The 26,394-nt window shown below is 31.6% G+C and overlaps 2 protein-coding genes across 3 annotated transcripts in view; both read right to left on the bottom strand.

Annotated features, from left to right (window-relative positions):
* LOC113396688 (neuroligin-1-like) overlaps positions 1 to 26,394 on the bottom strand; it is a 677,577-nt gene that overhangs the window by 379,515 nt on the left and 271,668 nt on the right. The gene's annotated exons all lie outside the window — the stretch shown is intronic.
* LOC113396661 (nucleolar protein 58) lies at positions 9,574 to 13,518 on the bottom strand. Its single transcript, XM_026634697.2, has 5 exons — positions 13,338 to 13,518; positions 12,758 to 12,834; positions 11,325 to 12,473; positions 10,844 to 10,973; positions 9,574 to 10,590 (listed from the first exon to the last, which is right to left on the bottom strand). Exons 1-5 carry the CDS (start codon positions 13,380 to 13,382, stop codon positions 10,351 to 10,353), a joined length of 1,641 nt encoding a protein of 546 aa, XP_026490482.1. The 5' UTR covers positions 13,383 to 13,518; the 3' UTR covers positions 9,574 to 10,350.

The raw sequence follows: 26,394 nt of genomic DNA, 5'->3' as shown, positions 1-26,394 counted from the left end.
CGACATTTAAAAAAAATATTGTTTAAAAGTTTGATGAAATTGATTTAAAAACATTCATATTAATAACCACCATTCAATTTTTCAGCTTCAATTGAAGTAGAGAAATATTTAACATATACGATTGTTTGCTCTTTAATTTGAGCACTTTTGAAGGCTTTCGGGAGTATTCGCTATTTGCAGAAGCCGCGACGACCCAGTTGCAATTAGGTTAAAAGGTAAACCTAATTGCGACGATGTGGGCGAAAGTAAAATTGTAAATGGGAGAATATTATTCATAAAAAGAAAAGATCATGATACCTTAATTTATTACACGCCATTTTATTTGACATTAAAATTATTGTAGACTACCTAGCTGTCCCGACTTCGCACGGGAACAATAAGAGTTTATATTAATATTAGAAATATAAAACTTATGTTAGAAGACAAACATTCATAGAAATCTCTTTTTTCGTCGTTTTCTTCGGCTTCTGCAGAATATCTCATCAAAGTTTCATCATAATGTCATTAATAGTTTACGAATTTATAGAAGGCAAACATCCAAACATTTAATTTTATTTACGTGAGAAGTTATCAACTTATCTTGTAACGTTTGTTATTTAATTCGATGTCTCACCAAAACTAATTTATCATTTGCTTTACGCTTTTAAATTTCTTAAATCTATACTAATGTTATAAATGTGAAAATACCTATGATCGTATGCTTGTTACGCTTTCACAGCGAACCCCTGAACTGAAATTATGATGATGAAATTAACAGTACAATTATACACAATTGATATCGAACCGGCGGCAGCTTCAGATTTAATTTAACACTGCAACATGACGATTCAAAAGCACTTTTATGAGCCCACTTGAATAAAGAATATTTTGATTTCACTTGATTCTAATCCACGATATCTATTCCATTAATGTTTATACTGAAAATGTTATATAACTTTAACAATGATACTATTACAACATAATTTAACATTTAAAAACACACGCGAGAAATTAGTGTAGCGCCGTATGACGGTTTCAACATTTTACTACTGAGATACGGAGGTAGTTGTTTATTTATATTGTTCTATTGAATAAAGGGAATTTAATTTGAGTGTCGAGGAACTAAGGAATACGTAGTGGTGCCAAAAAGGCTACATTTGTCGATTTATTATTGATGTTTAATAAAGTAAAAAGTACGATTATATTTATTTACAATACCGATTTTTCGGACTTATTTCGATCTGATATATTTCTCGTACAATAGGGAATAGTCTGAACGATGTAATTCTGGATATCTTGCTTGAATCCCTTGGGCGGAGGTATCCGGTAGTATTCGTTGAATTTGATATGTAGATTGTTTATCCTTGGTTGCCATAATTTTTTTATTGTTTGAACTATTTAGCACGCAGCACAAGTGATGTTTGGAATGTTGAGGTAGTTCTATTTTTTTTTCTATATTATTATACTCTCTGTATGTGTCATAAGAACGTTATTGGTTAAATAATAAATTTCGCTTAATTAATTATTTTAGCTCTCAACGGGAATACTTGTAGAAGAGATTAACGCGAAATCATTGGTGGAGATCTTGAAAAAAAATCGTTTTGAATGTTAGCTAAGTTGTTATGAGAAATTTGGAGGTAAAATTAAAGATGTATAAAAGCTAAGTGATAGTGTTGTATTATAACTAAAGATATATTAACCAAGAACTATTTGATGTCCATGATATATCAGAAGCTTTGACAAATCGCATAGAATGTGCTATTGAAAAGTTTAGTTTATCTTTACTCTTTCTTCGATCGGTAAAGTGAAAAAAGATATAAACTACATATTATTTTTACGAAACAATTGGTTAAAAAATACATATTTCAAGTATTAAAGTTTTACTTGGAACAGTTCGGGTAGGGTAGTGTCCCTCTAAATAACACAGTTTATGATACGACCGTAGTTTGGTCGAACTTTACTGACGCGTTTCGTTGGCAGATTGTTGGCAGTTAAGCAATACTGTAATTTACAAACAGCTGTTGTAACGTTAGGGGAAATCTTCGTGTCTCTGTTTGTTTTACAATTATGGTCACTTTAATTGTATTCATACACGAAATTGAGATAAATTAAATAAATAATATATATATCAATTTTAAGATTTCTTACCTCAAGGGAAATTTAAATATTTCAAAGTAACGTGAATTGTGTCATTTTATTGACAATCTCTAATTTCGCATAATTTTGGAATATTGCTATCTCTTTCATCTTTAGAGCATTACAAAGGATGGCAAGTGTTTAGCGGTGTCAAATTAATTTCGATCTATTATCTTACTTTACTTTTAATTAGAGTTCAAACGAAAACGCAAAAAACATAAAATAATTTGTAATTATGACATTTATATAATACAAGGAACAAGCGTAATCTTTTAAAACCTGTAACTCAATACAAGGATAGTAACTGTTTCCTAAAACAAACTAATTACCCGATCACAGATAGCGTTCGAAAAATTCTATGAAATTAGGGATCGTTTGTGTGACAAAAAATGAGAATAATCCTTCCAGTCCTTCTGCACTAATTCTGAGGTATTTAAAGAAGTAATAGCTTGTAAATGTCCCACTGCTGAGAAGGGTCGTAGCCAACTCCTCACGCTGCTCCAATGTAACCCGCAGACATTTTTAACTTTACCGTTTCATAGATTCAAGTCATTTGTAAAAATACATTGGTAAAGAAGGCATATTATTCGATACAAGATTATATAGATGATAAAAAAGCGTGGAGTTAATGCTTGTTGACTTCGAGGCAGGAGACATGACATACATATAATATAATTGTATTTAACTAACTTTTTTTAGATGTTGAAAAAGAGTAAATAACTAGTGAGTTTCTTGCCGGTTCTTCTCGGTAGAATCTACATTCCGAACCGGTGGTAGCTTTGCTTAAAATAGTTTGTTAAATGACGATTCAAAAGTAAAAGCCTACTTGAATAAAGTATATTTTGATTTGATTTGATTGGAGCAGCGTAGTGGGGGTGGATACACATTAATTTAATTGAAATTGCATGCAGGTGACCTCACGATGTTTTCCATCCTTCACCGCCGAGCACGAAATTAATTAAGCACGTGAAAATTTAGTGGTGCGTGCCTGGGTTTGAAATCTAGATCATCGGTTAAGATGCACGCGGTCTAATCGCTGGGTTATCTGCGTATTACGAGTATATCATCAATAGGAAACTTTTTGACGTGGTGTTAGGGCTTTGCGCAAGTCCATCTGTGCAGATACCACCACTTCATCAGATATTCTACCGCCAAACAGTAGTACTCAGTATTATTGTGTTATGTAACTAAAATCACAACGAACATAACATCTTAAGTTTCCAAGTGGCACATTGGTCGATGTAAGTAATGGCTAACATTTCTTACAGTATAGAATAAGAATCGACATTTAACGTCGTTATTATACGACGCACAAGCTTTCAGTTTTATTTACACTTTAAATATATTTAATACAATTTTTTTTATCAATATATTGTAGTTTAAATACCGTCATGTGCAAGCACTCCAAAGTGATTGCTCGGTATTGTTGGCTGAATATAAAAGCCTTATAATAAGAATTTTTAATAACAATTAATTATAAAGGATGTATTGATTGAGTGTCTCGCACAGGAATTCGTTTTTCATTACATTTTTAAATCGTTGTTTTAGTGCTCCATATTGAGTAGAACCGATATGAAACTTAGTAGTTTCTTTTTTCCGAGAATTTTGTCGATGAAAAATTTTCATGCTCGGAATTCAAAAATACTATCTCATCGGTTTTTTTTTATTTAAACAAATAAATAAAATAGTCTCATACGAATAAATATCAACGTCTTTTTGTGATACCAAAAATGAACAAAATGCGTATAAATGTTTACACGATATGCAAATAAAAATTGCAAATTTTAAAATGTTATCTATCTGTCTCTTTATTCCGGGTAATCTCCGACATCGCTGTACTAAATTTCGGTCATAACCACTGGCTCATCTCTGCCCATGTTTCCGTACCCTTTATGTTTTTGTTTTATTTGTTTATCAATATATTTATTCAGTCAATCACAGAAGTATTTTTAAATAAACACAATTTAACATTATCTATATAATTTTTTTATGTTTGTTACATGAACGGTTTTAAATCGATTGACAAAACTCTTGAGCCTCACCAGCTACCGAAGTCAAATCAAGTTCAATATTTTGAAGTTATATAGAATGCTTAGTTTTAAGAATGTACATATGTTTATGTATATAAATCTTTATTTAGTTACCGAAGCGGCAAAGTGGCGACGGATCACCTCCATAACAAAGACCTCGACATAGTTCAAAATTATGTCGAATAACTTAATTACAGACTATTTTAACCCGTTTGAAGTATAACAACTTTATCTTATTTCGTCGTGTTTAAGTTACCGGTGGCACAACGATGCGTCTTTGTTACGACTTACGACCACTTTGCGAGAGTGTGTGACAAATTAGTTCGTCACCCTCGAGAAGGTCGTCAGACCTACTTTAATTATAATTTTCATGGTGTGACAAATTTTAATATAATTGTGTAAATTTGTGCAGAAGGCATACAAAATGGGACTGTATAGTTTCATAAAAGGTTAATTTTGTCTTTATTTAGTAATTTTATTCGCGCTTTGGGAAAAATATAAAAAAAATCTTTATATATTTTTTCAATATATGGACCCAATTTATATATAAAATAATAAAGGTATACTACCTATATAATATTCTATGTACCTACGCATAATATTATTCAATCCATAAAAGATCTTTTTTTATTACATTCATTGAGCGACACGTGTTTTTTTTTATTTATAAATGAACTCAATATTATGTCGGTATTCGCTTACCCTTTAATTATCAAATGATGAGGAGAATTTGATGTGAGCTGAGTGAAAGGAGTCATGGAAGCCTTTACACAAGTTAACCACACTCAACCCTTTCGCGATTATGGTTAACAATACTTAAGAACTACCAGGATAACATAATAAGTGGTAAGCTTATTCCAGAATGCCTCTTCCACATACTACGTACGACGCATGAAACATCAAACTACCTAATTCTAAATAGCTTCATATGTACCAGGAAACCATGAAAAGCAAGAATGTTGAAATACGCATGCCAAGAGTTTTCAAAAAGGACCGTATCACGAATGGAGTTCTGTCATAGATATTTGAAGGTTCTGTGACCAATAAATAATAAAGTTACATTGCAAACAATTTTATAACTCTATATTGTAAACAAAATACTACTATGAATGAATTAATCTTCACTTAAGTATTAATTTAAAGGTTGAACTTAAATAAAAAAAAATGTTTCAACAATTTACAACATTGAGTAATGAATAATAATAGCTACAGAACCCTAAATACACCGAAAAGAATCCATAGTGACGACAAATATCCTCACATGTACCAGGATAACATAAACGCTTAGCATGTTCGCTCAATGTTCATATAGCGTTACGCGTCACGCCATCCAGGGTATTAGTAGGGGTGAGGGGGGATGCCTGCTAGCGGTTAACCACATTCACATCTCGACTGCATTATCGACTGAACGAGGAACGTAAATTCTCGATATGTCAGACGTAAATCCACAGATAATTTATTTAATAGATTGAAAATAAATTCTATGCTTTTATAATTTTACAGAATATTGATATCCGAATATTTTTTTATTTATGGAAAGGAAATAAAATTAAGGATTGTTATATTTAAAAATTTTAAGAAGAGTCGGTAGCCTAATTTATTAAAATACTTTATTGAAATGATAATTTAAATGTACATCTAAATGAAGTATTTACGTTTTGATTTACATCTATTAAAGTACTTATTGAGGTAAGTAAACTGGTAATTTCGCTTAAAGCACTGACATCTTGGTTAAAATCGAGGTATTTAATCTACAAGACACTTTGATCCCGTGCTAGCTCATCACATATTCTACCGCCGAACAGTACTTGTTGTGTATTTTGTTTCGTGTGAGTGAGTGCAGTGTATTTACAGGCATAAGGAACATCATATTTTAGTTCCCAAGATTGGTGGTGCATTGAAGACGTAAGGGATGCTTTATATTTCTCACAAGGGATAGAGTACCATTTACCAGATGCAACTAATGTACTTATAATATAATTAATCTGAAAAAATATCAGGCAAAACATAATACATTTTTTCGATTATTTTTCATCTCAAACATCTTGAAAGCTATAAAGACCGGTTGATATTGGTTTTATATCGCAAATCCATCCCTGCATTTAGTTTTGAAAGACTATTTCAGTGAACGACATTCACTTGTAGCGGTAAGCGGGCGCGGGGAGCAGGGATGAGAGCGTGTCAGTGTGTCGGCGAGAGAGCCACATCTCGCCTCGATCGCAGCCTCGCTCAGCTGATAGAGACAGGACATAAATTGCGTTATTCTAAAGCGATTTTACTAGCATTTAAATATCGACGAAATAGCGTGAATTTTGGAATAGAAAATATAGAGTAAACTTTACATCTTGAAAAATTAAAAAGTTTTCAGGCCGCAGTGAAATAATAATATAATTAAAGAAAGATTTAACATTGCTCTAAAGTACCTACAACATTTAAAGTTTATTAATTAGTTGATATTTGAGAAACTATTCTCTCAGATGATATGGTGATTATAGTAGTATTAATTAAAATAAATTAATTTATGTGCAATCTTGTTTATCTCCTCACCGTAACTTCAACTACAAGTCCTCTGGAAAAGATCGTTATGTTTTAAGCGATGGGTCCGCCTTGTGTAATAATTATATCGATTTGTTCGTGTATCTTTTGGTGTACGATAAAGCAAATTTGTAGTTGTGTAAATTATGACGTAAATAGTCCACCACCAAACAGGAATATCTACTTAGTATTGCTGTGTTCCGGTTTGAAGGGTGATTGAATTAGTATAACTACATGTACAAGAGATATAACAAGTAACAACTTTGTTGAGGTTAACAACAAGGTTGAGGGCGTATTAGCGATGTTAGGAATAGTTAATATTTCTTAAAGCGTTCATGTGTATAGGCTCTTCAAGGAAAGATTGACGTCACATGATAGTGGAGAAAATATGTGCACTAAACTTTACGAAAACCATAAAGGGCAACATAATGCAACACTGTGACGTGCAGCCGTATTCCATTTGTTACAGAAAAATTATTAGCTTTTATTAGCCTGATACTACATAATTATATTTGTCTGTTTGTTTGAGCACACTAATCAAGAATCTATCGGTTCGTTTGGATAAAATTATTTATAACGCCCTAGATATAGGCATTTATTGAGAAAGGCTATATAAGACTTAATAGCTTCACGCCAGGACCCTCAGCGTTATAATGAGAACGAATGAACTTAGCTAGTATAAAATAACATTATACCAACAATATATATACATAACAACAGTCCCGGTTTAACAATGTCTAACGTGTTTAACTGTCACGGGAAAATGTCACGTCAAAAGATACACATTGCCTTGTTTGTGACGTGAGGGCTTTGTTTATATTTTATTAAGTCAAACCGCTCTTTATCATTTGTACTATAAGCCGGGTCACGAGCCTATGAATTTATTAGTATTAATCGTGTCATGTTTTACGAATTTTATTGATTGACGTTTTGATTTGAACCAATTAAAACAATATATTATACCCTGTACATTTTATTTAAATTACAAAAATCCTTATTAAAGATTATTGTTGAGTTATTGTTACGAATGGGGGTCTCTTTAGCTGGTATAACTCTTTTGAGAAAAATAAGTTAAAAAAAAATTTAATTCTAATTTGAATTACGCATCGTCTGTTATATATGTTATATTTTCTGTTTCTCATCACTAGCCCGTCCGTCAAAAAGATCAAGCTAACTTGAACAGGGTATAATATTAGATATTGATATTCTATGATTTTCGTTGTCTTTATTCTTAGCGTAATATCACTCTAAAATCCGTTATAACAAGCATATTAAGTCAATAATTTTGATATATGTAACAACAACAATTAATTTGTATTAATTGGACGTATTTAAAGAATTGTATTTAGATATATAAATTAGTGAGAAAATGCAAAAAGCTGACATCTGGGGACTTTTTTGTCCGCGGCTTAAGCCTGAAGAAGAAAGAGAACCCTGGGGATTATCCGCAATAAGTGGTTAGTGTAGATCCGTACGGTCAACACATAACACTGCTGTGTTCTTAGGCGTTTACTATTAAAATGTTTAAATAAGAACTTCTGTTTTCATTCGCTCCGTGAAAACTACTCTTCTGCTTCGACTTTTTCCCTTGTTAAGTTTTTTTTAAATACTTATATCTTAAACTTTACTTTTTAAAAACTATATTTAGTTAGGCTTCTTTACGGGGCCTAACGGTAGTATGCGCAAGCGATTTCAAGATGCCCCATCGTGCACCGTTACGAATAGGGTAGCGGGTAGTGTACACTACTTGAGTTGAATTTTGTGTGAATTCTGTGAAATTTATAACATATGAAAAATTGTATATCCGTCGACTGTTCATAATATAAATGATTATAATTATTTTACTATAGCTCTAGATTTTACACGCGGATTATAATATAAAGGTTTTCGACTTTATTGCGCAATGACCAGTACTAACTTTCATATTCCAGAAAGGCAAAATTGCAATCGTTAATTAACGCAACTAAACAATATTTACCTTTAATCTTGAGATAGACATACATTACACACTACGAGACATGACATACATTTTCAAGTTACAACCAACGAACTAAATACTCCCTTTAAAAATAACAGTAAATCCACTAAAAACTGAAAAGTAATAAATCATGTAAGTTTTTCATTAAAATATTTTATGTATATCTACAGTAAAAATATTTCCAGCAGGCCAGCCGTGGGAAGTATACAGGCTGTATCTTACCTTTTTACATGTCATTACAACAAAACCAAAAGTGATACTAGCTAGAAAAGATAGAGTATGCGAACAGAAAAGCGAAGAGTCAGTAGAGTGAGCTGGAGAGGCTTTTGTCAATAGCTCTTGTGGGTGCGTTACGTGGGACTAAGCGGAAACAATTATAAGGAAGGATGTGAAAGATGGTAAAAATTCGAATCCCAGTTTTATGGACATTTACCATTCATAATCGGTAAATCTCAGGTTTTACTGGAAAATCTTAAGATTTACCGTAGTTCGAGCTTTTGCAGTAACATACATATATATCATACCGTTTTTATTTACGCTGAAGAAGTAAGGCTTCTCACGCATGTACGTAAGTACACGCACCTTTATTTTACTAGTGTTATATATTTTTTTAATTTTGAATAATAGCAATGCTCCAAATGAATTAAGGAATTACTAATATTCCTATTTACCCCTCCTTTTAAGCTTATCAATTATGTTAGAAGTGGGGACAACTATAGCTCAAGAGGTCAGGATTGATCCTACAGCTTTTTACATCACTAGGCGACCCGTAAAACATTGCGTTATTGACGCGTAAATTAAATATAGTCAAATAAAAATAATTGTATCATGATTTATAGCTATCCAAGTTAATATTTAATAATATGTATGTAAGAAACAGGTGAAAGTTGGGTGTATACAATAAAAACCATAAAATATGCGTATTTTTTTAATAATAAAAATCTCAAATTGAGATTATTTTATACTTAAAACTAAAACCATTTTTTCAATATGATTATGATGCAGTCACATCTTTCATTAGCGTCTAAGAAACACATACTACAGCCGTTATAAAAATATTCTCAAAATATTTCTTATCCATAAAAAACCTCGTCGAAACTTGTCAAATTTAAAACTTACACAATGGAAGCGTTTTATGGAACTAAAGACCTATTTTTATAGGTAATGTTAAAGTTATCGGTGGTGATACACACATTATCAATAGATGTGACCGCACCCTTACACTCCCAGAGTAAAAAATAAAGTTTATCCAAAGACACTTCGAGAACATAGAGGTAGTATATTGGAAACAAGTATTAATTTTGAAGTAAATATTATTATTTTTCTACACACAATCCATTTTTTATTTTCAATTATTAAGATCTATGTTTTACTTTGCTATAAAGCAATTGCAAAAAATTATACAGAATATACATCCTGTAAAATATTGAGTATATATTTTGCTAAACACAAATAATTATAATCTAGATGTATATTTATTCATATGTAGGTATAGCTTAAGGCTACTTAACAATTAAAAAATTGAAACATTTAACTTTAAAGATGGTTTAACAAAGTAAGAAGCTAAATTAGAAGCAGTTTTTGTTTTGTATAGATACAAGTAAAGTAAATATAAAAAAAAATGTACTTAGTGTCTTTAGATGTTTCCCTTTTCAGACTACTCATTCAAACACAATACTTCAACGAGGTAGTTTATTCTTCTTCAACTTTCGATTGTCTCTTCTTCTTTTTCTTCTTTTCACTAGAGGGTTGCTGTGGTTCTTCTTTCACCTCAGTCTTTACTTCTTCTGCTGCTGCTTCTGGCTCGAGTGACTTTTTCTTTTTCTTCTTCTTTTTCTCTGAGGTACCTTCTGTACCATTTCCATTCTCTTGGCTGTTTTCTTCTTCTTCTTTGACCTCTACCTTTATTTTCTTTTCTTTTTTGGGTTTGATCTAATGAAAATAGGAAATTAATTTTATTAAACTCAAACTATGGGAGATTATATGAATATATAATCTATGAATTTTAAATATCACTAAAATGTTTAAATGAAAACCAAATTGTGGGACATCTTATAACATCCCCCTTTCATTGTACCCAGGTCTCATATATAAACAGGTTATTTTTACATGTATATAGAATGTTAAGTAAAAAATATCAAGGAAATAAATATTGTTTTGACTGGAATAAGTGTATATCACTCACATCAACCTCATCGCTCTCTAGTTTGATCTTTTTACTGGTTGCAGGGCCATCTTCATCTGGAGAATGTTCTCTCTTTACAGGTTTCTTGCCAATTGTGCTGTCTGCTGCAACGGGGTACTCGAACACCTCACTATTAAAATAAGATAATTTTCACTTTTAATCATACAAAATCAATCAAGCATTTTATAGGATCTCGTCTTCGAATCAAAATCTTTGGATTTTTTTAATTTTATTTATGATGACAATATTAATGGCTAAAAATACAGGTTTAATTTCGTCAATATTATACATTGCCTATTTTTAACATTATTATACATTATTAAGGGGTGTTTGATCTTACCTAGAAACTAAAACAAAGGAAAACTGTATGATGATGATGATGATAAGTTAAAAAAGATTTAATCATTAGACTCGCAGCTGCAGTTTCTCAGCATCTGTGATACTCAAGTATTATTGTAAACAATATAATGAGAATACTTACGATTTACTGTGGTATTTTTCAAACTTGGCTTTAGCTTTGCCTGTCCCACTTATTCTTCTTAGATTACCCTCCTCCAAAAGACGCAATTTGTTTTCCAATTTGACTTTGTGTTCAGCACCTAATTCAAACGACACTTCATCACCGAAAGCGTCCACACGAGTCGCTAAGGCTGCTTTAGCTGCTAACATCCTAGACATCTTTCCTTTATTTTTAGTACTGCTTTGTCCAACTAACTGTGCGTGATATATTAAACCATATTTTGGTGTATCTTTCTTTGTTTTCAAAGCTCTAAACAATGCCTTTTCTGCTCCAAGTATCTGCACTGTTGACGCAGGATGTTTAGCTAAATTCATTAAAGAACCGGAGTGTGCAATTAATCTAGCTCCAATATGTTCACCGATTAGAACTGTCAAGTTTGGTGCCATGGCCATCATCCTAGCTTTAAGATAGTCTGTTAAATGTGTTCTATAATCTGTGATTGATATTATCTCCTCACATAGGTGTTGTATATTAATTATGTCATCATCAGAAATTTCTGTTCCCATCGATATTTCAGCTGCCTCTTTGACTTTTTCTTCTAAGTCTTCTGGGAGTATGTCAGACAAGTCTGTCTTTGCAGCATTATCACGGGTGCCCATTAATTTAACGATTTTAACAAATAATGTGTTATCTGTAATGATTTTACCGAGCTCGGGGAAATGCCAACCGTACCATTCTCGGCATCTCATTACATAGTTATTTAATTCTTTGTCTAAGTCATCCAGAAGGCATTGAGCTTGAACTATCATTGTATCAATTTTGTCAGGAGAGAATTTAAGTTTATATCTAGAGAGGGAGTGAGCTAGACCAAGAGCCATAGCAGTCATTTCTTTCTTTGGCAGTCCTGTGAGGAGACTGTCCATTTGTGAACGAATGCATCTTAATAGTTCCTGGACATTAGAATTTGAAACACATTGTAGGTCAAACTTCTCTTTGATTGCACTCCCCAGTTTTGCATCACCAACTAGTAGCTGATCTTGTACTTCTTTGCACACATATTTCTTGAGAGCTTTTTTTAATGTTTTGGAAACTTTTCCTTCAATAGCGGCTGTTGTTGCTGCCAAAGCTTCTGTGGTATCTTCAAATTTAATGAAATTCTTTAGCTTCACACTGTAAACATTAACTATCTTTAAAAAAAGATTGTTCATATCAATAAGAACACAGAGTTTATATGTTTTAATACACATTTGAAACTGGAACATTTTTAAGATAATAATTGATAATGATTTAATAGAAACTAATAATATTAATCAGTATTTTATAAGCAGGAAATAAACATAAGAATGAGGACAATATTTAATTAGATATAACATAACTGTTTGTTGACACTTTAATAATGGAGTTTTAAAATTTGTAAACAATTAAAATGTATATTTTTGTGTGACACAACTTACAGTGATGAAGCTCCCTCCGGAGTGTTGAACTCTTGATACAAATCATTTATCTGAGATAGTTTTGATTCGTCTAACAACTGAAACAAAATATTAAACTTAGCATTGCTACTAAAATAACAATTTGTTTTAGTATGTTACTATTATACTACTTTGTATTATTTAAATAATATAATGAAGTTGATCAGGATGGTTAAAAGAGGTTAGATAGTTAAGTATTGATTATAATCAATGTGCTTGCAAAATAATGTTTATAATCAACATTCAAGATACGATGCACATTTCTGTTTTGAATAAGCATTCATAGCTAAATAATCAGTAGTACCTTATTAAATACAGTAGTATTCATCTAAAAAGCCATTCAATTACTTTGAACATGGATTTCGAGATATAGAACTCGTGTTTAAAATGAGTGTAAAATGTATTACGGTCGTCAAATACGTATATTTACAAATGTAATGATACATTATATGTATTACTTCAGCTTAAATCAGTAATCAACGTTTTTTAATGGGAATATACGTATAAGAAAGTTGTTGTCGTTGTGAAATTTATAGGTTATATTCAACACGTGTAACATTACCTTGAATATAGCGTATCCCGCCGGAGTCTCAAATAGCACCAACATGTCGATAACTGACAACACACTTTATACAAATTAACTATAACCAAACGAAATGTTTAATTACAATTTTGTAATTTTATTTGCTACTAACACGACGCTTCAGCATCGCGGGAGGTTTGACTTTGACAGCGACTTGCGACTTGCGTTGCGTCACTTCAATCTTGTCGCAGTTTTCGCTTGGGTTAGAAATGCGTTCGAGATAATTTGACCAGTGTTAGAATTTTATTGTGGAAGCGTTTTAAAATATATTCTTTAATTTCTCTTTTTTTTTAATTATATAATTTATTTTGGGAAAGTACGAACCGTCATGGATAATTATATTTATATCAAGAAATACAAATCGTATTTTTTTAATAAAAATAAAGTAAACAAATATCTTGGGATACGTGATAAGGTATATTAGCATGAGTGATGCAGACGTATAATCACGCGTCCTACATTTATTTTGAACTCAGTTGATACATGCATAGTATTTTTCTTTACGTTACGTTAATACAGTTTATCCAAATCGGCTCTTACAATAATTTTTTATTCGTCATTTTACGGGATTATTTTTAATCAGAATTACATTAAAAAAATATATTACATATTATTTATAAATTTATCAAATAAAGTGTCTCAAGACTATTATATATTATTATATTATATGTTACAATTAGGCACAAAAAGAAAGAAATGTGTAAACAAATGATAATAATTTGTAATACTATTTAGAATATTAATAACTTTATATATCGAACCATTAATCATGTCTTCTGGAATCGAACGATAATTTTGTTAATCGACTTATGTGGATCATAGGATTTTATTATATATGGAAAAAGGATATCTAGTTTGGGAGGGCTTTTAATAAAATATTACTGGAAAATAAAGATGTCGGTTTTCCTAACTGTAAATAAAGATTCATAATTGATATGATTTGATTGATAAATTAACGATGTGTGTCGAATAACGTGTATTTTTTTTTTTAGTAATGAAAATATATATATATAATACAGAAAGCTATTCTCTTACTCTACGTATAATTAACAATAGTTACTTCTGTAATAATTGACCTTTCCGACTATGCTCTAAAGTTAGGCTGTGTCATCTTGGTTCATATAATATTAAAATTTTTAATAACTTTTGCAAGAAATAATTATTAAGTTTCGTACTTTGATATACTATTCGAAAACATTAATTTCATTGTTAAAACCTTTTGTGTGCTTTTTTATTTTCGTAAGTTATATTAATTAAAGTAAAATTAAATAAAACTTTCCAAAGTCGCTTATCTTAATTGACACAGCACTGAACGCGAGTTCGCCCGCATCATTTGAGTACATAACCAGAAGAATACGGGCTCATGTCTTGTTTCTTCACTTTTGGTTAGATATCAAGTTATGTAGTTAACAATTAAACAATACACAGAAAATTAAATAGAAGCAAACATGTTGTTTCTCGTCAAATTAATCTTTGTAAATTGAGGCTGAGCAAAAACGTGACGTCAGCATTATCTTATTACAAAATATAGAATATTATTCGATGGCTACACGCTATGGTGAATCGTATATGGTTTTATTATTACAACGGTCGTCGTTAATGTTACATAACACTTTCTGATTTCTCTATTGAGTTCTAAGTTGATTTTACAAAATAGCTCCATAATAGTAAGGAATTATGTAAATTTAATAGTTTTATAAGCAGTCGGTGTGACTTAAATATTTTTAATAATACAAGTTTTTGAATGTGGCATTATATATGTTTAAATATTTATCATCTAAATATTTTTTTTTTATAGAATATATTGTAGAATTTAATATAAAATTCATAAAAACAAAATATTTAATATAATCCCCAAACGATTTATAAAAAGATTTGTAAGGCTAAAATAAAACATGGCAGCGTGACGCGTTTATCTTTTTTTACGTTGACACTGTTGACAGAAAATTACGCGGGTAATAATCATTTTTGTTTTGTCAGAAATAGAAAACAAGAATATTTATAATGTTTATTCTATTCGTTACATAATAGAAAATTGAGATTCAAGCAAAATGCATTAGAGATGGGTTGCAGTATGAGTGTTGTATATAGTCTATGTGTTGTGTTTTTAACAAAGTGAGGATACTCATTGTTGCGACACAATATATTTGGAACAATATTATATTCACAATTTCACAATAACATTGATCACTTTGATAGAATCAGTGATAATTATTGTATGTGCACGAGACGTAAGGATAATGTTATAACGCCATGTTTCCGACTCCGCAAAGTCAACCTATCCTTCGTGGGGCAAGGTATAACTTTCTTAAATTTTATTTAAAGATTATATAGATGATAAAAAGGCGTGAAGCTTATAATTCTTGTTGACTTCCAGGCAGGAAATATTGTATAAATAGGTATATAATTATATTTAACTGACATAAGTGTATTGTAAGTGTTTGAAAAGAGTAACTAACTAACTACTAACTACTGGGTTTTTTGCCTGTCTTCTCGGCAGAATCTACACTCCAAAATGGCGCGGCGGTAGCTTCGCTTAATATAGTTTTGTAAAATGATTCAAAAGTGTTTGTAAAAACCCTGCTCGAATGAAGTATACCTTGATTTATTAGATGTAATTATTTTTAAGAAGTTATTATCTTTAAAATTGGCGTCGTTTGTGTGTCAATATTTTATTACTACCGTACTTTACCTACAGACTTAAGTTTGTTGTTAAATACATATTGATTATGATATTGAATTTAGTTTTTCTTAGCAGGAGCGGGAGGCTCCCCGATGGCAAGTGACTACCTCCATATATATCTGCATCACATGGGTACACGCAGGTGAGTTATTTAGTAAGCTCTTATTTGAAGGTTCCTAAGCCCTATCGATTCGGAAAAACCGCCGGCAAAAGCTGATTCCTCAGTGGTTCTACGAGACAGAAAATGACTACAAAATCGCGCTCTTTTGGAAATCGAGGTGATGTGATCGAAATTTGGAATTCTGACATATGCCATAAGCAAAAAGTCTAAACGAAAGAAAGCAGGTAGGCTTCATTTTTTACAGGAGAGTAAGGAAATATAAACCTCTACACTCCGCGATGTCTTGCCTACTATGTGATCAAATACGTTATGTATCCCTTGTGCATGTAATTACGTTAAAGTTAGTTTTATTTTCATAAAATTGTCTAGGTGGCATTACTAGTCTTTTAAATCGCGCTGACGTTTTTTATAAATGATTTACATATGAATATTGGATTCATGTAAATTAAATAAGTTACCTAATCCAGTGTAATGATCAGTACAATGCTGACGACTGGCACGAATGAACTAGAAAAACCGGAAGTGAGTCACTAAATTGAAAGCAATATTTTCTATCAAACTCTCAAATCGTTTAAATAAACGAATTTAAGCATTAAATGTGTTTAGAAATCATAACATTTCGATCAAAAAGATGTCGTTCCGCCATTATCGTTAAAACAAATTACCAATACTAACGTGTTTGAGTGCAAATATTTGTTCAAATGGATTTACATTCCCGATTCTCCCGCACCATTCCTTCGGAAATTGAATAACCGCCTAAAGGCGTGCACTCACGAGCTGAATGATTGAATGAATGGGTCCCATCGAGCGGTGAGCGAACAAGTGCCGCATCAATCAGACGAGGAATGAGATTATTTTTTCCTTTCAATACGTGTTTTTTAAGCAACGCTCTCGTCGTTCGCTCATATTACGGAGTGATGATTTAGTTTCGTTAATGTAAAAAGGATTTTAAACTTAACTGAATTCAGACCAACATCTTGAATAAAATAATTATTTACTACTACATCCGTGATGCTCAACATTTAATTAAATTTTTACGTTAGAAAACACTAGTGATTCTGGTTTTATTGCGACAAAAGAGAAAAGTTATCGAAAAATAGTTTAATATATTTGACATTGAATTTGTTTAGGTTGTATTTAATTAAAATGATTAGGTAACTATTGTATCCCCTTCAGTCATGTACTTGCTGATAAATATATGAGTATTTTTTTAAAACATAATAAGTAATAATACTTTGCTGATTACTACTTTATCTGTTTTCCACGTGTACTTGGTTGATAACAAAAACATAAATGATAATAAATTCTTTTTAGCCTGAAAATTATAAGGAGAACAAATTTAAGGTGTTTTTCTGCGAATGAAATATCTTACAATTTGTTATTTAAAAATCTCATTATTGTTCGAACTAGAAAATTTATATAATACTAGCTATTAATCGCGGCTTTGCTCGCGTGGACGTTGAATGTATTTACAGATTAACCTAAAATATAACGTTAATTTAAGACCTCATTGTATACTACATTGGTGTGTAGTTCAACCCTTAGGGTAGAATATCCATAAACGCTTAAATACGTTTCTTCTAATTTTTAATCATTATCCCAAAAATAAAGTTTCATGCTTCTAACTTCAAATATGACGGACTGCCATACAAACTCTCAACCCATATTTCCTTCCTTAGGGGTAAAATATCTAGAAACGCTTAAATACGTATCTACTCATTTTTAATCAGTATCCCAAAAAATGAAGTTTCATATTTCTAACTTAAAAAATTACGGACTTCCATACAACTTCTATTTCACACCTTTAGAGGTAGAATTGCCAAAAACGAAGGATCCTTAGTGGGTGTCTACTCAATAAAACGATCCTACTCACCAAATTTCATGGCCTTAACTTTAACATTTTACGCTCGTCGATAATGAATCAGTCAGTCAGGACATGTTATTTTATAAGTATAGGTAGATAAGGTAACCAAACCATGAACCAGCGAAGAACCAGCCTAAGCTGAACCCTGTTTAATATGTCCGACTACATCAAAGAGAGTTCAACTTACATATAAATATTTAAGTAATTTCTAAATCTCAGAAATCTACTTTTTTTAACTTTGTGTTCACATCAACTTTCAATCATATGGTTTTATAGGCTATAGTTAACCAAAGTTTCATTCAAATCAACTTGACGATATTTTTTTTCATTAAATATTCAGATTAATTATTTATTAAATCATATTATTTTTATTGTTTGTGATTTTAATAAACCAATGCCTATATGTTACCCCGAGTTTACTATAGTACATCAGTGAAAACCGCATCCAAATCGAACAGATAAACAGAAAATCAGACAAAAATTCTAAATATCATGTTTTTGTGATCTATGCGTTAATAAATACCTCCAGTACTATTTTTTTTTTCAAATATGTTCCATGTACAGATTTCGATCAGTTTCGATTTTATCTATAATTAAAAAAAAAAACACGACTACTAGAAACGACCTACAAACCTATTTTATGTACAAATAAATTCGACGATCTATGCTCGATTCGCAATTAAAATATATTTAGAAATAAAATATATTCTAATATATATCGATATACTTTGATATACTAAATGTGTCAATTCGCAAAGAAGTAGTGAGATGGAAAACGATCTCCTATAAAAAAGAGGATGTTTTAGTCCATTTTTTATGTCAAGACTGTTACTTTCGTTTTATTATTGCAAATATTATTCAAAAGCAAATATTAAAAAAAAGCCGAGATGGCCCAGTGGTTAGTACACGTGCATCTTAACCGATGATTTCGAGTTCAAACCCAGGCAAGCACCACTGAATTTTCATGTGCTTAATTTGTGTTTATAATTCATCTCGTGCTCGGCGGTGAAGGAAAACATCGTGAGAAAACCTGCATGTGTCTAATTTCAACGAAATTCTGCCACATGTGTATTCCACCAACCCGCATTGGAGCAGCGTGGTGGAATATGCTCCATACCTTCTCCTCAAAGGGAGAGTAGGCCTTAGCCCATCAGTGGGAAATTTACAGGCTGCTTATGTTATGTTATTCAAAATAACATTGTTTCAAATAAAACCGAACTCAATCGCCATTTTGAAATAATTACAAATTAAAATAACTAACTAATGAATGGCCAAATATCGCCGAACGCCACGATTCTCTGAATTTAGTTTAACTGTAATAATAGGCTACTGATTCAAATGTGGGATTGTTTGTTGTAATTGATAAAGGTCAAAGGTATAAAAAATTAATTAAAAGTTCAAATATTTTGTTAAGCCTATTTAATTAGGGCAAGCCCGTCTAGGTCCAACCATTCATCATATATTGTTCCGAAAATCAATAAATGTCATTGCTGTGAAGACGCCAGTGTATATACAGGCACAAGGGATATAACAGCTTCGTCCCCAAGGTTGATGGTGCTTTGTCGGTGTAAGGAATGGTTCAAATTTCGTATAGTGCCACTGACCACTTCGCCAACCGTGGCCAACTGGCCACATAAAAAACATTTCAGCAGCCTCATTTAATGGTAAGCTTTAGTATTGCAGATACCGAGACCTTAAGTACAAATTTCGGGTACTATATATGGCTGATACTCACCTGACACATGCTTGTCTTGACCGCCGACCAAAAGGTGAATTATAAACTCAAATTAAGCACATGAAAATTCAGCAGTGCTTGCCAGTATTTTCTCGGCTCCCAATTTTTAAATGTTAAGGTTGTATTTGATCAATTTGAATCTCGGCAAATGAAACGAACACTACGAAGAATATAAACTTCACAACTTCCTTCGTAGATTTCCATTGACATATTGGTGACCTGGGAATAAGAAGAAAATAAATGGAAAATCGACGTGACTGGTTTCATGTGAGTAGCGTCGTCTGAGAATGGCTTTAGAATTACGCTATTAACTTTAGTTGCTAGGTCTTATCCGTATTCGTATGTTGAGCTCTACAATATTTCATAACGAATATGAATCCAAAGACGCTATACATTGAAAACTTTACCAGTAATATTATCCAAAGTTCCGTACATGGCGGGCGATGGAAGTTTTCCAACGACGTTCCGTGAGTTCTAAATTAGTCATGCCATCCTGGTAGCTTCCCTGAGGTATACTTACTGAAGTGTAGATAACACATGCACGGAACGATTATCCCGACCCGCGGCTACACTTAGGCAAATTGCGCCGCCATTAAGCAACCGATCAGATCCAACACTCGGGAACCCATTCCTGGAACCCATAGAGCGATCCGTAAGCAATAGTTACCGTATTTTACGGGTACTTAACGTTTATTTCACACGTGGAAAGTATTGAAGAGTCGGAATGTTATTGCAAAATCAATATCAATTTGAGTGACGTAAATAACGTTTATGATAATATTTATTTTACGTTTCGAATGGGCTTAATCGACCACTCCTTTAGCCCAAACGCGGCATTTTATAAAGGTAAACTTTTAGACGATGATAAAATGTTAATTACTTTGGTCAAAGTCGAAGTCAGAACTCTTTGTTCCATAGAAGCATTGCACTTACTTTATTATTTTGAATTTGCAATTGAATAATTTTGAACTTTTCTGAGATCCTCTCATAGAGGTGCATACATTGACCAGCAAAATTATTAATGCTTTGTTGGGTATGATTAGTAGACCTAATATGCAGATCGTGTTGATATCGCCCCAAAGCAGTATTATATAGGACCTTATGACATCAGAAGTTACTAAAATAAACAAAGCGAGCCTGATATACGTATTTGTTTTTGTTTCATATAGTGAACACCCCTAACGTGTACCAATTAGATGTTTCACAAAAAAAAAAAACAAGGACCGCTCCGTAGATTTTTTCCGAAAGCATCATGACAAATCATAATTTAAGATTTGCGTTATATATGTAATTTAACTATCAATCTCTTTAATGCCGTGGTCACAAAGAGTAGTAGGTATAATAGTTATAAAGTAGATATATAACAAGTTTTATCGCATGTAATCGCTTCGCGCTGTATTTTCATTTCCTTTTCGTCGCTGTCGTAGCTCCCGCATTTGTTCGACCCTCGACTTTTTAGGTTATTTGGATTCCTTTTGACGCGAGAATTGTTGTGATTTTTTTATAATTCCAGAATTATTTACTATTTACATGAGACGTAATGTTTTGAATTTATAATTATATTCGATGTTTACTTAAAATCCAACGAATATTTTATTATCCCACTTCAGATTCTAGTAGCGCTTCGCGAGCTCCTTGCAACGATACTTAAATCAGCATCCTAGTTAAAAGCGTATTCACGATACACTAATTTATAACATAACACAACGCTGATTCAAAATGCAATTATGAATATGCACTTACCTTACATTTATGACGTCACAGGATAAATAAATTCAGCACGATGAACTCGGACAAACGTGATGCACTTTTTGCTGTAAGAGGAAGTACCTATAAAGCAAAACTGATAATCTTCTATTTAATTTAGTTTGTTTAAATCCAGTTCAAAGATAAAATAAAATATTACATAAGTAAACTACATTATGTATTTATATATATCTGATCAAAATCATAAAAGAATAAAAGTAACTCAATAAAAATTACGAATTTTCTTTTAATATTTACATTTTCTTGATTTGTATTTAAGGTTGAGACAAAAACTGGATACTTAATTATAATTGCAAATAATCTAGGGCTGACTTTTTGATTTTTGTAAACGTTTCGTTTTCTTTTTATAACGATGAGAGCTTAGGCGTTTACTAGATTTTGCTGTAAGGATTTACATCTTCATTCGCAGGTGACTCATACTTCAAACATATTATGTTTGTTTTTTAAAGTCAGTCGTGTTGCTGACGTGAGAAGACTACAAAATATTGGAGCAGAAGAATTAAATGTTAAAGCGCTTTATATGAATGAGCATATTATAATAAAAGTAACTATACCGCGTTATTTGGAATAATTTGTAAAATATATGCAACACGAAAAAATATTTAATAGTACATTGTCTGTCGGTTGCTGTGTACATGAAAAACCATAATGACAGGTTCGAGAAGGACCGCGTGGATGGAATCTCGAACTTTGCTGACCATAATCATCATATTCATTGTACCACCAAACTGACTAAAATAAAAACATTTGACGTTCAATTCTGAAAGACCCATTGTAACTACGTGCGTCTTAATATTAGAAGTTGTTAAGCTTCATTCAGTGCCAGTGTGTTTGGGCGATGGTGACACCTTACCAGCAAGTGATTGATGTGATCATCTTCATAAAATCCATTTATATTAAAATCTGTCTGTGGCTGTCTTTTGTAAATATGCTTAAAATTGATTATATTTAGCCTTAAGTATCGCTACTAAACGCGAAATACATTACTTTTTCGACTGCGCCTCAATAGGTTACAAGCCCGCTGATGCGCGACGTCCCGTTTACACCGAGTGACAGATACTTTAATTATATTTTCATCACACTGTCACGGTGTCTGTGTTTGTAATTACAGAGTATGTTACGGTATACTATAAATTATGTTTAAAACATATTTTCTAACAAATAACAATTTACGATTTAAAAGTTTTGCTTCGTGATTTTGGAAGAAAAAGATATCTCTTTTTATAGCCGAAGTCTCGGATCTTCTTAATGGCTCGAATGTGTGTGTTCAAATACATGTAAATATCACTTATGTTTCCTATGTGTTTGAAGGCCTTAGTCCAGCAATGGGAAGTATGTTTTATTAAACAAGACAATTTTAATACAGACTAGACGAGATGCCGTTGAAGTCGACGTCGTTTTTAATAACCACGGTGTCGTGCAATTATTAAACTTCTCTAGTCTACTTACTTTTACTTAGCCTGATATTATGAGAATGTATTATCAACTAACCCGTCACGCCGGCGTACGACAATATTAAGATCTTTGTCCATAATATGTTTTTATTAATGTTTATCCTGTAGTCGAAATTTAATAATCATTTTTATTTTATTTTTTACTATTGATGACATTGAAGCGCTTCAATCGCTGTCAAAAAAGTGTTAACACTTATTTATTAAATAAAAAACAGTCCAATAATTAATACACTCAATTTGTAATATTCAGACAGCGTAACGTTGTGTCAGGAATTATTTAAAACGAATGCGCTCCTTTGGCGCGTCCCACACACTATACAAAAACATATCGGAAGTCAATTTACGAACTAATAAAGTTAAATAATTGTTTACAACATCATTTCATTAATTATAGTCATGATAAGGTATAGGTAAAAATTCATCAAGATAAATATGATTAGGAGTAATTATACGCCACGACAGCTGGGCCCCTATGTGCTACTTGTTAAGAAAAGATAAAAAAAATGTTTAGTATTTATATTACAGATTTGGCTGTGCATTGGGGTGACACGAATTAATAATTATAAGTATCTACTTAGTAAAAGTTACAAATAAATACAAAAAAAATTCAATCATTATAACCAAAATTCTTAAATATAATTTGTAAGATAGACCGACACAAACCGTATGATACTAACTGCGCTACTTTATCTACCAGGAACGCATAAAATGTGTGGAAATGATAGAAGTGCTACATACAAAATAATGGGACTCACTGCTATTAACTATTTGAGCTCACTTAAAAGATCAGTTATCTTTTGGTGTACATATATTTCTTAATTTTTTGTTTTTATTAAATATAGGTTGTGGCTAAAAGCTGGTACATGTCTTTAAATTTAGAATAAAAAATTGTACCTAATTTTAAATATTTATTTAAAAAAAACAAATCAGTACTTTTAGTTATGTATAGATTCAATTTTGCAATGAAACTATTTCAGTGAATGCGATTCACTTGCAGCGGTAAACGGGTGCTCGCTCCCGCAAGGAGGGATGAGAGCGTGTCATTATGTCGGCGAGAGAGCCACATCTCTCCTCGATCGCAGCCTCGCTCAGCTGATAGAGACAGGACATAAATTGCGTTATTATAAAGATATTTCACACGTTTAAATAACGATAGATAACATGCTCTCTTTTGATTTCAAATAACAGTTTTTTTTTTTTGAACAAAAATACTAAGGTAATTTGTTACTGTTACTAACTTCTACGGATTCATCGAATAGTAACCGAATGAAAGTAATGAATAATTACAATTTACAGTTATAGAGACTAAACTTCTTATTATTTTGTTTTTTATTTTTAATTATCTGTTGCGCATAAGACAAGATGTCCCACGATTCTGATTTAATATGTAAATCGTAAATTAAAATAAGGGGTTGAAATCTAAGATTAAGCATGAAATGTTAAAGGAAATAGTATGTTGCTTGGCAACGAGATAATAATTTAGAAAATCCTTCTTGTTTAAATAAAATATTAAATTTTTAAATCCAGAGAAGTAACAGGAGCTCAGAAGTTACAATCCTGTTCCTCGGTGTAAGTAAAACAGTTTGTCCTTCGCTTGATTTTCGTTCATGTCGGATCGCTGTCGCATCGGATTATAAGATTAGGGACACAGGGAGTACACCTGTGCTAGAGAACACAACCTTGTGCAGTCAGACGTCGACGTCGTTAAGCCTAAGCCCCACGATTGGTTGCCATGGTTAAAATTCAGCTAGGAGGAAACTAGCGACCGTTATGATTAGTATATATTATATACATAGATTTATATTTAGAAACGATACTTGGATACGTTTCTTTAAGTCTTAACTTAAATAAAACTTTAGAAGTCATAGAACTCCTGGGAAATAGGATAAAGGAAATAAAAGTGACACTATAGTATTACTCTTATAAAGTAATAAAATATAACAAAATTACTCTTTGCACGAAATTGCACAGTAAAGAATAAAGAGCGTGTAATCAGAGTGAGTCGCGATTTATTTGAATTATAGGACAATTTTCATTTCAAGTGAAGTGGTTTTAGACTGGAACGATTACCTCGTATAACGTTGTTACTTATTGTTTTATCCAACTTATAGTACTGGTGACATTATAAAAAATAAATTGTACTGGAGCTAATATGTAGGATTTCATTCTTCTGTTCATAATTTCATAGTGAAGTTGAGGATGTTTTAATATTCATATTAGGAAGGATGTCGAGCAAAAAGTCTTGCGCTAGTTATAATATAAACAGGTTCGATCCTCGGCTTTTATGTAAGAAATTTAATTGTTATGTTTATGCCATGGAAAAGCTTCATAATAATCCTTAATTAACATGTTTTTATCTATTTTTTAATTTTTGGACGGTAAATAATTATGTTTATAATTAAAATTTACTAGCCTCTTAATTTTGTCAATATGTAATACTCCTTACAATTATTCAAGTAATGAACAAACAAAGAAGCTACTTTCAAGTTACAGTTCAGAATGACTATTTTATCTAAGAATGTACTATTTAGATTTATTTTATTGCAAATGATCATTCAATTCATTCGATTTCATCAAACATTCGAATTCCTCAGGATCGAGAGCGTCTGAATATTTTACAAGCCTCAAAAATTCCCGACCGGTAAGAAGTTTTGTTCGTTAGAATTTCTCAAAGGATGATCGCTTTTCCCTTTAGCCTTGAAGTGTGTTGCACATTGCTATCATTCGTTTAAAATTACGAATAAAAATTTGGATAGTAAACCTTTAAAAAATGTTTCTGCAATAAAAAGGAAACATATGAATGTCTTAACAACGTTACTTTACGATCTCGAATCTCGATTCACTTTATATGAAAGTATTATTCTAGAGACACCAGTGTTCCCAGCTTTTAAAATGGAAAGTATTATAAACATTAATCAAGTTACATTGTCATGTCATTCTAAGTAAATATTACAAAATATACAAATTTTAAAATAAATAAATTAAATGACAGGATCAAAAATGTATTGATAATTTTAGATATTTATTATTCTTAGTTTGTCTGTTAGTAATCTTGAAACCTTTTATTAAGTTGTAGGTTCTAAATTTAACCGCCTGCAATTCTTCTAATTTAACGTTACAGGCGTCTTGGACATGTATTGTTCATGACATGGCCATTCAATATAATCTTGGTAAGGGAAGAGACAGAAAAATCTTAATATTATTAATATTGAATTAAGTAGTTAGGTTGTAAAAAATATCTTCGTCCGAAAAATATGTATGCATTATTTGCCAACTCTGGATGTTTATCATTAATAAAGTAATTACTTTAGTAACAGTCGGTAACTTGACGTTATAAGCTTATCCTTACTTATCGTGTACATATAATTATCACAAATTTATAACACTATTATAAACATAATTTTTTTGTAAA

The sequence above is a fragment of the Vanessa tameamea genome, chromosome 4, assembly GCF_037043105.1.
Source record: "Vanessa tameamea isolate UH-Manoa-2023 chromosome 4, ilVanTame1 primary haplotype, whole genome shotgun sequence".
NCBI lineage: Eukaryota > Metazoa > Arthropoda > Insecta > Lepidoptera > Nymphalidae > Vanessa > Vanessa tameamea.
Note: the sequence above shows the minus strand (reverse complement) of the source record. Positions and strands in the feature narration are given on the sequence as shown.

Bases quoted from the DNA above. Each gene is read 5' to 3' on its own strand.
- LOC113396661 (XM_026634697.2), bottom strand. From the start codon at position 13,382: ATGTTGGTGCTATTTGAGACTCCGGCGGGATACGCTATATTCAAG. The intron at 10,974-11,324 runs GTAAGTATTCTC...TTATTTTAATAG, and splicing joins GAAAAATACCACAGTAAATC to TGAGGTGTTCGAGTACCCCG. The intron at 10,591-10,843 runs GTGAGTGATATA...TATTTTCATTAG, and splicing joins TAGAGAGCGATGAGGTTGAT to ATCAAACCCAAAAAAGAAAA.